This window comes from Grampus griseus (genome assembly GCF_964374135.1).
Source record: "Grampus griseus genome assembly, chromosome: 1".
Lineage (NCBI taxonomy): Eukaryota > Metazoa > Chordata > Mammalia > Artiodactyla > Delphinidae > Grampus > Grampus griseus.
The window spans coordinates 54,330,081-54,343,335 of record NC_139017.1 but is presented as its reverse complement, the minus strand read 5'-3'; the positions used below and the strand labels follow the sequence as shown (position 1 = coordinate 54,343,335).

The 13,255-nt window shown below is 35.4% G+C and overlaps 1 protein-coding gene across 6 annotated transcripts in view; it reads right to left on the bottom strand.

The window, feature by feature from the left end:
* The window catches only part of DNM3 (dynamin 3), a gene marked incomplete at both ends in the record, with an annotated part of 567,700 nt that overhangs the window by 262,917 nt on the left and 291,528 nt on the right, over positions 1 to 13,255 (bottom strand). For all 6 annotated transcript variants that reach the window (XM_082656445.1, XM_082656448.1, XM_082656446.1 and 3 more), the window contains one exon: positions 12,896 to 13,009. In XM_082656445.1, the coding sequence (XP_082512571.1) occupies positions 12,896 to 13,009 (114 nt within the window). The remainder of the gene's footprint in view (positions 1 to 12,895; positions 13,010 to 13,255) is intronic.

Below are 13,255 nucleotides of genomic sequence, written 5' to 3'. Positions count from 1 at the left end.
AGAAAATACAACTTGGTAATGTAGAAAAGTTCACTCACCCACCAGAGTCCATCCTTACTAAAGAGAAGCCAAAGCTTTTGATTACTCTACAAGAGATTTGCTCTTCTCTGAGGAGACTATCCCACCCATCTCAATAATGTCTAAATAATAGCTAAGAGACCATCACTCATAAATCCCAGCTTAAAATAACTAGAAGTCAGGCTTTAACCTAAGAAAAGACAGGAAATTCCTGAGTAAAGATTGAAACTTTCTTACTTGGTTTCTTCTACCTTTTTAACCTCGGTGTGCTACAAATTATTTAGGTAGAAATATTTATCAATTTTTTGAAGATCTCTTATTAAGAATTTTTATCAGTTTTAATAAATAGAGATAAAGAAGTAAATTAAAGAAAATAATTAAATCTTAATTTTGAATTTCCTGACTTAACTGTGACAGCCAGTTTTCTGGAGTTGATTTGGTTTAATTTTGCTGTAGAAGACTTAGAATATGATTCTATTTTTGCATTTCTTTCTTAAGATAATAAACAAAAGACAAAAAGGAGGTGTAATAACCATATTAAAAAATACATGGTATGATAATAATATAAATAGCTTTTTTATATTTTACCTAGTATATTAAGTGATAATGAATTAATATTTACTGTACAGTTTAGAAGATAGAAAAAAATCTTAAATGTTTTTTCAGTCTTCCATCAGGTTCAACATAACCAAAAAGTGTGCATATGCCACATACTTACTAAAATTGTGTTTTTAAAATCTACTAGAAACATAAATTGTCCAAAAGTCTTATGAGTAGAATAAAATCATTTTTCAGCAAGATTTTTTCCCCCCTGAAAAACAGTTATGGTTTTTCAGGCTCAAATACATTGGGTATCTTGGTTTAATAGAACTGCTTCATATTAAAGGATAACATGAACTCACAAATATTTCTTTCTATTTTTTCAGGTTGCATGCATCATTCCTTTAATTGAGCAGAGTTAACTGGATCAAATTATTTATGGGAGAGAGAGGGAAAGCTATACAGAATTACAGTAATTTTAAATTTCCACCAATATACTCTTTGTAAGTGAATCACTCCATAAATATTTTCTGTTGCACTGAATGCAGCAACAATAACAAAATAGTTTCTTAAGGTATTTGTTTTTGCATACTCTGGCCTTGTAATTATTTAAACAGCAGCCAAGTTTAGTGATGTTTTTGATTCTGTCAAGAAAAAAAAATAAGTCCTCTACTCAGAAGTGATGACCAGAAACAGAATCTGACATTTATTTTTTGAAATTAAATAAATAAATGGAAAGTTGCATTTATCAACTCTGTTAAAACTGTACCATATCTAATCACTCCATAAAAGTTCAGATGTGTAGAATACTGTCATTTTTTTCAGTCTCTAAAAACTATTTTGCTCTCCATAAACTTTCTATTTGCTATTTTCTCAGAATTTTACAATTAAAGGAAAATAACAAACTACTTGTTTTCCTTAAAATTCTTTGAAAAAATCCCTAAGTACACATTCCTTGGACAATAAGGTTTTGTTTTGTTTTTTAAAATTCTATTTATTGGAATTTTGACTATCTGGATATTTTATTTTTTAAAGGGCAGGGAAATTTGTTAAATACCTCTACGGAAGTGAATTGATCATTTATATTAAAATAACCAGTAGAATTATTCTCAAGTCACCAGAATTAAATTTTCTAACTGTATATTTAACAACATTAATTCTTTCTTATATGAATTTTAAGGAAATTTTCCAGAGGGTCTGGCTTTACTTTTTAGATACGAAATGAAGCTTTCTCTTCTGTGTTTAAGGTACTATTTTGTAACTGCGCTGCACTAACAATGTCCAATACACATTGTGAGCATCCCTGTGGGTAACAACTTTTTAGTTTATACCCTTTTGATTCATGGCACAGCCCTGTAGTTAATTAAGAGGAAGAAAACTTAAGCTCACAACTGCTTTTTATTTGGTTTTCAAATCCATACTTTAAAACTTTGCATTAAAAAATATGAGAAGTTTATATAAGTTCCTGTTGCTTAATAAAATATTGATAAAAATACATCCCCTTGTCAAAATCCAACTAACAAAGCATCAGATACCAAAGTCCGTTTGTTGCATTGTCAAATACATTAGGCTCATTGATTATTTTGAAAATGGCTGCCATTTCCATGTAAATGACAAGTTTCTTTTTCATGGGCTAGATTATGGTACTTACCTATTACAAGAAACATGTATAAACATAGTCTTTATCTTTAACTTCAGTTTTAAAATATGCAGAGTTTTGTGAAGAGGAAAAACATCTGGTTCAATTACTCTGAACTCTGACTGCATGTGGGCCAGTAGTAATATGAACTGGATTTAAGAATAAACCTTGTGTTTAGTCTTTTTTGTTGTTGTTTTATCCTTAAAATTTCAATGTGAGTTTTCTGCTCTGTCAATTATCCATGTTAGCACATTTGGAATGAATGTATAAGTGTACTTTCTGAATAAAGTCAAAAGTCTAACTTGTTTTTAGTTCCATAATGTTTTAATGTTTAATTCTATTGTGTGTTTTTCTCCCTTTCCCCTGACCCTCCAAAATCACCAAATCTGGAAAACAGACTGATTGTATCTGCCCATGAGCAAAGGAAACCTGAAGGAACCAAGGGCCTGGCTGGACGGAGTTGTCATGTGTCTGCCTGTCTACACTTGCTGTGCAGAACATCCGCTCACCTGTACAGCAGGCACAGACAGGCAGTCACATGACAACCCAGCCTGAATGACAACCAGCCATTGAAAGAAAGCAGCCCTCACACCATAGCATCTACACCAAGAGCTACAACCAAAATGAGGGGCGCGGGGGCCTGGGGTTTTAATTTGTTGGTTTCTTAACTCTTATGTATTATTATTATTTTTGATTCAAATATTGAAACCCACCAAAAGTAAAGTGAGTGGTGCTTATGAAATATAATAAAACCCATTTCTGAAAATGTTCCTGTGCTTTCTATAGTTCTCTTTTCCTAATCGTTGTCAGTAAATTACTACCCTTGACATTTATTGTACACAGCTTTTGAGCAGCACCCCCAAAATGAATGTAACAAAACAATATAACCTCAGTCTGATGTTTGACAGAATAAGTGATTCTAACAATTCTACTCCAAAAACTAAGTTTAGTTTTCTATATCATCATGACTTTTTAAGACACAGAGATGAAGAAAAGAAAAAGAGTGAAGAGATAATATTCCAGGGAATAATGTATTTTGAGTTAACAAACTCCGCCAGTTTGGGCCTGGGTAAAACACAGTGAAAAGAGTATTTATTTCCAACATAATTTTCAAGTGTATTAAAATATTTGCCTCTCTTCTTTTGATATATACAAAGCTGAAATTGAAGCTTCGATATTTCCAAATGTCATGATGTACATGATTTATTACTGCCATTGTTAAATTAAGAAATTAAGAAGGAAGTACAGTTCTAAGGGTGGAATTTACGGGGCCAATGCATTCACTTGGAATACATGCTCCCATTCACTGTAAATTTTCAAACTCTTGAAATGTTCAGGCAATTCAATTATTTTCAAAAAGAACAAGGAAAGCTATTACTGGATATGCAGTGTATAATTTTGCCATGTCTTTTGAGGATATGTCAAAACTTTATACACTGTGAACTAGGGTGAAATGATCAGGGTTGGCTTGTTTATATGAATATTTCAAATATTCAAGGGTAAAAAATGGAGAGATGGGTAAAATTAAAAATTTGTCAACTTTGGTTTGGTTCACTAACATGTCAACTTCAGTATTTAAAATTAATTTTCATCTTTCTTAGAAAGATTCTGGTCAAACTTTAAAATATATTGCACAAGGCTACCCAAAATTTTTGCTTTTTAAAATCTAACTAAACATTTCAAGTGTATATTTTGGATTAAAGCAAATCATTTTTATTCAGATATTTCATTTTTAAAATGAAAGATTTAGTCATAAGGATAAAAACTCCCCGAGGTTCAAAATTTTTATTATTATTTGATATTTTACCAAACCTGACACCATAGTTTCTTAAAAACAACAACAAAAACAAAAACAGTGATTGGGTAAAACTAATAAGTAAAAATATGATTAAGGCTAAATTCTTGCATTTACAATCTGGCCTAAGGAAATATGTCATCTGCTAAAACATGCTACTGCAAAACACATTATGAAATGAAGGTTTTTACCTTAAAGAAGAGTCCCATGACTAGCAAATAAAGTCCTGAACAATAGTTCACAAAATGTAAAATATAAACAGGAAGACAATATAAAAATGTCTCACAATATTTGCATAAAATCACCCAGTTGTAAATGCTTTATACAACCTGTAGCAAATGCCTCCGACAGGAGTCCGCATATGGATCATCCTATTGGACCCGGCAAGGCAGTGCCAGGACAGTGCTTGAGAGCTCTCTGGCTGACACGATAGCTGGGTCATAACATAAAGGAGACTGTTCCATTACACCAAGCTCCAAAGGGAAAGCTAAGGAGGCCAGGCCAGCGCAGTCATCCTGTAGTGAACCACTCCAGGATGACGTTTCAAATAATTTTCCCTTAAAACATGAGGTTAACATATTGGTATTACATTCTTTTTACTTAGCTTGAAAGAATGTCATATATATATATATATATATATATAAATTCATTAAATGAGGTACATTTAAAAATTTTACTCTTCCAGGAAACGGTAATATAAAGGGTAATATTTTTCTTCCAATATAAACTTCTGAGTACAACAAATAATACATATGAGGGAATGGGTGTGGGTTTATAAGTATTTTTAATAAATTTGAAATAGCATTTACCATTATGGTTTGTTGAATATGTTTTTCAAAAGTATAAATCTTTGCATAATTCTAGAACTTGGAAATGTTTACATGAAATAATCCCACATTAAAAAGCATAACACAAGATAGCTTATGTATATGAAAAAGCACATGCACAACTATGATCATGAAGAATTTAAAGTAACATAAATGTTTTAAAGTTTAATATTTATTGAGACTTTTTTAAAATAAAAAATATCTAAATTTTGGCTAACTAAAACAACTCAGCAAGGAGTGTGACTAGTGTTCACAGGGTCAATCCTGACCTCATCACAGGGAGCATGCGGACCTAACAGGAAACAGAATCTTGAAAGTCTAAGTGCAAATGGAAGGAGCTGAAGATTTCTATAACTTCTCCGTCTCACAACTTTCACCATCCAGGGACATAGCTGTCACTTCGTTTCCTATTACCAAAGTTACATGTGTCATCTGTTACAGTTACATAATAAAAACAATACTAAGTAAATATCCCTATAAGGGAATTATATAATCTCCTTATCAAGCTTTCCAAACACATCAACCCACAAAAATGAGGCCTGTAATTTTTTGAGTCCAAAGAATGTCCTTATTTCAATGCAGATTTTGGATTTTCTTCAATACTGTAAGGTTAGTACATTTCCACTGGAAATGCTTCTGTTGAATTACCCTACTTTCCTAGGAGTATTCCATTATGATTTTAATCTTCATGTTGGACTACCTAAATGGAATAAATATTGGCTATGTACTATCATTGTTCATAAACTAGCAATCCCTTTTTTTTCAGAGATTTCAACTACCATTTACACATTTCTCATTGATACTAAGAAAAATAAGACTCTTTTCTCCTTGAATCAGAATATTCTATTCTTTTAAATTTTGTATTTTGGAATAATTTAAATAAAAGCCATCACATTTTTTTTTCAAATCTGATTTTAAAGATTAATGTAGAGCTATCTAAATTCACAATCTTTTTGAAATGATAGTTTCTATTTTATTCCAATGCCTTGCCCTTTTCTAAATCCCTCCAAAGAACTGTGCAACAGGGAGATCAGCTTGTGCTTTGTGACCACTTAGAGGGGTGGGAGGGAGGCTCAAGAGGGAGGGGATTGGGGATACATGTATACATATAACTGATTCACTTTGTTATATAGCAGAAACTAACACAACATTGTAAAGCAATTATACTCTAATAAAGATGTAAAAAAAAAGAACTGTGCAAAATATATTTATAATGTATGAAAATGACACTGGGAAATTTATTTTCTGCTTAAATTATCTTCAATCCAGGAAGTCATATAGTCAGAGGGAAAAAAAAATCCATTAACCTTCAATCATGAAACTTAAGAAAATTTTAAGACAATCTACATCTAAGGGTAATTTTACCCTGTAATTCAATAATTTGGTTTAGCCACTTGTGATACCAGGACATGATGAATTACTATGCTGCACTTAATTATTTATTTGCTCAATCACATCTTCACTTGGCCAATATTTACTTAGCGTCACCTCTCAGAGCCATGTCTACTGGTGGTAGAACATGGAACAAGACAGTGGCTCCTGGGCTCAAGAAGCTTACAGTTCAGCAGGAACTTAAAAGCATTCAACCAATACTTAACACGTGTGATGAGTTTTGTCAATTTTCTCCTTTTGAAAAAATCTCTTAAATTCATCCATTTCTATCAATTTCCCTCAACCCATCCAGCCCAAGCTACCATTATCTCTTATGTATACCACAGCAATAGCTTTCTACAACTCCCCAATTCAGTTTTGTCCTCCTCCAATCCAGTCTCTACAAAGCAATCACAAAGATCTATAAAACTTTCAAATCCTATTATGTGACTCTTCAGCTTAAAAACTTCAAAGGCTTCTCATCATTCTTTGGATCAAAATCCTTAATCTTTATAGAGTCCTTTTCTCTATTTGTTCCAGTCACAGTGGCCTAAGTTCAGTTTCTTACATTCATCAGGCTCTATCTTGCCTTAGGCATTAACACAAACTTTCTCTGACCACTCAGTTTAATGTCCCCCCATGCTGTGATTACCATCCCAGATACTCCTTAAGTCAAACACATCATTGGATTTATCTTATTCACAGTTTGTAATCTGAATCTCATAGTTGTTCCTGATTGTTTATGTTTTCTTTATCAGAAAATATCCTTCATAAGGGTGGGTACTTTGCTAACCACTTTATCCTTAGTGATTAGGATAGTGTCTGGTACATAACAGGTGCTCAGAATATATTTGTTGGGAAATGTTCAGGTGATTAAGAGCACAGCACGGATACTTAGTAGCTGGCTGAATTAGTCTCTTTGAGTCTCAATCTTCATTTCTAAAATGGAGAATGTAAATAAAGTATTGACTTAGTTCAGTGCCTGATAAACTTTATTATAAATAATAAATGTTAACCATTATCATGATGATCTTCATCAAGATCATCATTCAGATTGAAAGCTGGCCTTCATGAGCTTAAGCAGGTAGAATGAATAACAGAGATATTTTTTACAACCACAATTACTTTAGAACTAGGGAGCATCTTGTTAACTGAAAGTCCATTTGGCTTGGTTGAGCATTTTGACTAATTTGGATATACAAAGGTGAGCCTGAAATGAAGGCTGGACTAGATGCTAAGAAGAGCTGAGTGGATGTACATAAAAGAATGAGTAAACACCTTGAGTTTGGGGCAATCCAGACTGACAGCACTGAGGGGAGAGATGTGAAGGGGAAGAGAAAGAGAGAAGCCTATGTACTTTCCTTGGGCTGGGCCAGCACATGGCTAGAGCTGCCAGTGACACACCCAGTGCCCACTAGTTAAAAACTGCTGTGCAGAGGGTTATCTAATATGCTATTTGAGGTTGTTTGAATTGCTGTATTTCTTCCTCAAATCCTTAGTAAATATAAGTACTACAAATAACTTTATATTATTATTTTGATAGAAATCAAAGGAGCTGAGTATCATTCATCCAAGATCCCAAGGGATATATGTGGACACACAATCCTGCATGTCCAAGCTCTGTCCTCACCCCCATAAACAGTTCCCCCTTGACTTGGGGTATGCACAATGACAGAATGCTCTGGAGAGGATGGACCCAGGAAGAGGTCTATGCAACCCCTAGAAATGCATTCAGAGCCACTTTTGTACAGAATTTCAGAGTCTGGGGTACTGGAGTATGATTTGGAAGGACAGCCAGGTTTGGGTAAATCCCCTTGGTGATTAGTTATAAACTATCTAACCACGTACAAGATGGTCTATTTATTTTCGTGTTGCAGAAAGCCCCAATTTTTGAGTAATGCTAAAGGATAACATATAGTCAAGTACATAGATTAATTATGTTTTCCATAACCACTTTGTATTATATAGATTCTCTGAAGATAACACATTGAAATAACACTGCCTGGGACACAGGTGGAAACCTTTCCATTAAGATCATCTGTCAGTAACATTACAGATAACATTACTGTAATGTAGAATAATGGTTCAAAACATGAGGTCCACAGATGTCTGAGCGTGTTCACGAACCCATCTAAGATTTAAGGGTAGGGAGGATAGTTATATTAAGGATGGGGAGAAAGCAGGAAAAATGATGGGGACCTATTATTACCATCATGCCAACTCTAGCTTAAAATTATTACACAGGGTTATCATGCTATTGCCTCTGCCAGTTTGGATAGGAAATCACATAGTTTGATATTATCATCTCTAACCCATAGGCTGGTGAGGAGGCAGCATAGAAAAGTCCCACTGAAGGAACAGGATCTGAGTTCCATTTTACTGCCTGAATCTTACCATTGTCTGCTGAAAAATCCCAGATCCCATACATCCTATCTCACAAAATGAAATGACCAAATTGGAAATTAGAAGACATGTGAGTGAAAGAATGACATTATTGTAGGAGGGCATAGTATTACTTGAGACGACAAGAATAAATATATAAATGTGATGCCTAAAAGATTATAAATGCACTTGTTAATATACGATTTCTTAGAGTCCTACAAACTCCCTTTGAGGTGATTTGGTCAGCAACAGTCCCCATTTGATAAGCTAAAACTGAGGCTCAGAGAAGTCTGACTTGTTCCAACACTGGCAGTTAGTCGTAGCAAATTCACATCCTCCAGCACCTCACCCTTTTCATTGCACCAAGCATATGGTCTACAGGGTCTTTTGTTCAATTAATCGCATCTTGAAAACAGTTTGAACCATTGTTCTTTAATCACAAATACATTTCATAAGTCATTTATATTTATTACAAACCTGTCAAAAGTTAAATAAAACCATATCTATTCATGTGCCATAATATGCTATTTATTCAACAGCCAATTAGATTGTAATGAAAACATACCAGTCTAATTACACAAGAAAGCAGGAAGATGAAAGAACATAGAAACAAATAACAATTCTCTATGAAAATCTGAATATAAATTATTAAATAAATGATAAATCTATAACTAACCTAATAATATTTATGGTGTCACACTTGCTTGACTAAGAGAGATAAATTGCTATGTAACAGGATTTCCAAAGTGTGTAGATGCTAATGTGACAGATACCATGGGAACAAAGTACAAGCACTCAACTTACCAACAAACTGACTCCAAAAGTTGGGTAAGGACTCATGCTTATTTTCACAAAGGAAAATTGTAAATTTGGGGTTTTCAAGGTTGCCCACAGAAGCATCTTTAATCCATATCCAGAAGCATAGTTAAACTATGACAGCAAGGCATGTATGAAATCTAAGCATCATTTAAAACACTGCTAATAAAGGATGGGTATTCAGGGTACAAATTCAAGGGGCCAAAGAAAATTCACTACCTCTAAGCCCCACCCTCCTGACATTTCTTCTGACCTCCTTTCCCCATACCCTCCCTTCCAGCCTTGGCTCCCAGCAGACGCTAATAACTATTAGTTGAATACTGGTAAAGAGCAAGGAACAGTGCTGACCCCTCCCTTCTGCCCTGCCCACAGGCTCAGAGGTGGTCTGTGGTGGTAGGAAGTGCTGGCAATAGAAATGGAGCAGGATGGTGAACCAGAGTGGTGGTTACCAAGGGGTGGTAAGGTGGGGATGAATGAGGATGGCTTCAGGGAGAAAAGGCTCTGCCCCACTGACACATACTTTGAAGACAGGGGTCATGAGTCAGGCATTACTATTCGGAAAATTTCCTATCTGGTTTCTTGAGCAGAGTTTTTCATGAGAAACAGTAGCTAATGACTACAGTGTAGCTGTATGTGGCCCATCAGTTTGCTTTACCCTGAACTTGAGCTCTCCTCTCCAGCCAGTACAAGCCACCATCTTCTCTTGCCTGAACCACTGATACAGTCTGCTAGCTGGTCTCCCTTCTTCTATTCTTGCCACCCCAACTCCATCCACACACACATTCCATCCCACAAATCATGACCAACCCAGCAGCCAGACTGATCCTTCTAAAACGTAAATCCAATCAGGTCACATCCTATTGACACAGGCCAATGGTTTTCAATTATCCTTGGAATAAAATCCAAATCATTGGCCTGACAAGGTACCTCTGATTCTATATTTCCTACTTCTCTCTCCTTCTCCTCCTCCACCTCAGCCATAAGCTTCCTGCCCACTGCCACCCTGGAATGTTCTTCAACATAATCTTCTACACAGTTCGTCATTCCAGTCTCTGCTCCAATGTTACTTCTTCGCAAACACTCAATCTAAAAGTCCCTCCCCCGTCAGTTTTTAGCTCACTGACCTATTTTCTTCAGGGCACTTACTATCCGATATTGTATTGTTGTTAGCCTACTTGTTAGCTCCATAGAGCAGCATCCTCATCTGTCGTTTTCCCTTTCTTAAAATGATCTAAACTAAGAAAACAACCCTTTTCTAAACTTTTTTCATCTAAATCAGTCCAATCTATTTTAAGGGTCATTATGACCTACGCTTCCCACCCAACACACACACACAGCCCACCACCTTCCACACACATACCTTTAATAAAATGTTCTCTGGCACTTGGTTAATATTATAACTGCACACATGTATTTTCTATCTATGGTAACCAAGTGCTCATGAGGGAGCTTCAGCAGCAGAGATTTTGTAAAAATTTTTTCTGAATTTATAGCAGAGAGAAAGGGCTGACTGGTGACCATGAGCTCACCAAGCTCTCAAAGCCTCTTCCTTCCCTACAGGGAGCATCATGTGCCTTCCAACAGGCTTGTTTCAGAAACCCTAAAGCCATACTCCGACAGCAGTGGCTAATCCCAGAGTCTTCAGGGCCCCTGATACTAACACTCAGGGAGAGGTCAATGCTGGGATGCCTGGTACTCATCTTAATAAATCCTCTGTGGGATGAGGTTGACTTGGAAAACTCCAGCACCTCGGAGATTCTTGCCTCCATTTGTGGTTGAAGTCCTAAGCTCTGGAGCCAGACAGCGTGTGTTCAAATTTCTGCTTTGCTACCAAGTAGCTATGAGACCTTGGCAAGTTAGTTATCCTCACCAACACCAAGTGTTCTACCATAAGGAAAACTGAGTCCTATAGAAATGACTTTTTGAAAGGTTGTGTTTTTTCTTCATTTACTCACCTGAAAAATGGGGATAATAATAGTACCTATCCTTATGGTTGTAATGTGGATTAAATGCCTTAATTAATAAATATAAAACACTAGCTATTACTAACATGATTCCTCAGCAAAATCTTTTGCTTTGCCTAGAATAACTGAGAATGGCCCATAGACCAATATGTATTTAAGTGTACATACATGATCACCTACTTGTGAACACTTGTAAACAAATACTTGTAAACAAAATGCATCTAAGAGAAGATCTAGTAGGGCAACTGAATACAAAAGAAGATTATGTAATTACTGATGTTTATATCTAGAAAGGCATCTCAGAGCTCCTGAGGCTGTTGCCTTTAAACACTGGAGCTTCCACAGAATGAGAGAGAGATCTAAGCAGCCAGCACAGGAAAGAAACCAATGTTAATCCTCAGACTCACAACAACCAATTCCACGTTTGACTGAAGTCATTAAAATATGTGACAAAAATTTGAAATAAAGCTTTTGAGTAGAAATTCTCTTTGGACCTTTCTATAAGATCTGATTTCCTTTACTGCAGAAAATTTAGTACCCATCAACTGATCATCTGATATTTATTAAACACATTATTTGCACAAAGCATTTAGGAAAAAGAAAGAACTACATAGGACATGAAGTTTTTCCTCCAACAATTTACAAAAGCACCTTGCAGTGCTTTCAGAAGATATCAAGCCAAGAGCGGAAGGACTTTTAACTCTGAAACGCGTGCCTTTTATAACCAAATACAACTGACACAATCTCACTTGTATATAGTTTTGCTATCACAGAGTATTCTTATCCAATGTTTGCATGCTGCATTATAAGCCCCCCAAATTTCTCAAGTCAGACCAGAGCTATTAAAATTTCCAAAACACTGCTTAATTTCCATCCATGCCCTCCCAAATTTACCAGTATCACTTTATAGCACTTTAATGGCTCTGTAAGACTGATTTTTTTGTGTGTGCTTTTCTATCAGACTTAAATGAGTAATAAGTCACAGGCCCAATATTATTAACATCTAACATGAACCAGAACACCATAATTATCATAATTCATGCTTTTACATAGATATCAAATTCTCAAAGAAAAAATTTGTATAAACAATTATCTAGTACTCACTTGAAGACTAGTGATTTGGACATTTTCAAAAGCCTGTCATTTGAGACAGATGTCACAGAAACAATTCCAAAATGCTTTATTAACTCTGCATCACTGCTATTAACTTTGCTCTTACGATGCTCTATTATCTTGAGTATTTTCAACACATTATTGAATGAAAATCGCTTTCACTATATCACTACCTTGCCATTATTACAAAGAAGGATCCCTAACTCCATTTCTTCAGGGAAATAAATGTGACTACAAATAAAAGATATTTGAGGGGACTATCGTAAAATTTTAAATCTATGAGGAAAAAACAGTGCTTCTTCAAACATCCCAAGCTAAGTCTTACTGAAAAAAAACCACTGGTGCCTTAAAATTGTATATCACAATACTATCAATTAATTTGAAAGAGAAACATTTTAATTTTAAAAATTCTGTCACTTCTGTGGCTCACCTCATCATCTTTGTACCAGGATAAGCTTTCAGCAGTAAGGACGAACCAGTATCCCTTGGAGCCTCCTTTCATGATGCCAATGTTGCTGATGGTTAGCCATCCCTTGCGAATCACCTTCAAGAGAGCACAGATCAGCAGAGACGTTTAATTTAACATGAGCCCATGGGGAATGCACGTTTGCACCAAGTTAAAAACAAGATACAAGTTACAATAAGAATAGCATTGTTCCCTCAAAGCTCACCTTCTATTAAACTATTCAGAATAATATATCTTCATGGTTCCCTGGTGGCGCAGTGGTTAAGAATCTGCCTGCCAATGCAGGGGACACAGGTTCAAGCCCTGGTCCGGGAAGATCCCACA